The sequence below is a fragment of the Trypanosoma grayi genome (assembly GCF_000691245.1).
Source record: "Trypanosoma grayi strain ANR4 Tgr_415_V1, whole genome shotgun sequence".
NCBI lineage: Eukaryota > Euglenozoa > Kinetoplastea > Trypanosomatida > Trypanosomatidae > Trypanosoma > Trypanosoma grayi.
In genome coordinates this window covers 13,317-14,790 of record NW_008826034.1, presented here as the reverse complement: position 1 = coordinate 14,790, position 1,474 = coordinate 13,317, and the positions used below count along the sequence as shown (strand labels likewise).

The 1,474-nt window shown below is 56.0% G+C and overlaps 2 protein-coding genes across 2 annotated transcripts; one reads left to right on the top strand and one right to left on the bottom strand.

Moving 5' to 3' along the window:
* DQ04_04151130 (hypothetical protein) lies at positions 1–383 on the top strand (the record flags this gene model as incomplete). Its single annotated transcript, XM_009313385.1, has 1 exon — positions 1–383. A coding segment is annotated over one exon (383 nt), but the record flags the coding sequence as incomplete, so codon positions are not given.
* A 211-nt stretch (positions 384–594) lies between these two features.
* Positions 595–1,260, bottom strand: DQ04_04151120 (hypothetical protein; the record flags this gene model as incomplete). Its single annotated transcript, XM_009313384.1, has 1 exon — positions 595–1,260. The coding sequence occupies one exon, from the start codon at positions 1,258–1,260 to the stop codon at positions 595–597; it is 666 nt and encodes a 221-aa protein (XP_009311659.1).
* Between the last annotated feature and the right edge of the window lie 214 nt (positions 1,261–1,474).

The following is a 1,474-nucleotide window of genomic DNA, read 5'->3' as shown; positions in this document are numbered from 1 at the left end:
CGGGTGATCGCCGCCTCGAGCCGCAGCAGCGCCGCGACGAGGTCTGTGCTAGACGGCGCCCCACTCGCATCACCCATTGTGTCTCACACCCTCGTTTTCCGCTTGCTTGTTTGTGTGTTGAGGGTGGGGAAGCGGGAGCTGTCTTGTCTCCTTCCTTCGGTTGCTTCAGTGATCTGTCGAATTTTTGGCTTGCACTTTGCCTCCGCGACTCAACCGGGGGACACAGAAGAAAAAACAGGATGTACCCCACACTGGTGCAGCTGCGTCCGTGCTCCACTTCAGTCTGCCTCTCCGCCGCGCCCTCGCCCCCACAACGGAGAGGCGAGGAGATAGGAAGGGGTAGGGGTGAAGATGCGTTTGTGTATCTGTGTGTTGGTGTTTAAAGTGACGTAGAAACAGCGTCGCATGAAATCCATTATTACGTCTTAGCGACACGGATAGAAACCCATCTTCCCCTCGTCCCATGCCTCGTATGCGCGACAGAGAGAGAGAGGGAGAGGGGGAGGAAACGCACCGACACACAACCCGCATCCTCATCCAGAAGCATTCGCACACACACACACTCTCTCACACCGTGCTTCTCAAGGGCACTACTCAACGACGGCCGCCATTCATCGTCTGCTCAAATATCGCCTTCATTGCCTTCACGTGCTTGACCTTCAGGGCTCCCACATCCAGGTCCCCCTCGCTGAGGATAAGCGACGGGTCCTCTTTCCTGAAATACCTCTCCAGCGCGGCCAGGATAGAATCGTCCGCGTCCTCCAGGACACGGACCAGCCTATCAACCTCAGCGGCAGGAGCATTTTGCTCGTCTGCGAGGCGCTCCCGCAGCGTCATCAGTGTCGCCTGACACTTCTTTGCCTCAGCAGCAATAGCGGAGTCGGGGCCGTTAAACTTCTCGCAGTTGCTCCATATCCTTTCCACATCCTGCGTCACCTGGGAAGCTTGAGAGTAGTGTCCACCCTCCGCAATGCGATCTAAAACAGTGCGCAGTGACATTGGCTCATTCACAATGGTGTAATAGTTGAAAACACCAAGCTCGAGTGCGTTCACTGGCTCCCTGAAGTTCGCTGACGCGCCCTCCTCCGTGTAGAGCTTGTACAAACAGTCGTAGAGGTCACGAACCTCCGGAACGGTACTGAGATCACTGTGGTAGATGTGTTTTCCGCTCGGCAACGGCCGAGGGTGGGAAAGGGCACAGTCGACGTACTTAATCCAATAATTTATCTCCTCCACGGCATTCCGGGCTGTGGGGGGCATTTCTGAGGAAGAGAACACCACGCAGGCTCTTTACCTCCCTATTCTTTTTGGCGGCGATGCCGGTAAAAAGTCTGTCTCCGAAGACGACGGCACTTGTGAGCGAGGGGCGAAAAGAACAACAACAATAACAAACAAGAAGGGGGCAAGTGAAGAAGCAGCCGAGTGAGAAGCCTCTGCCCGGTCAGCCACGGGCCAGTGAGAGAGAGAGAGAGAG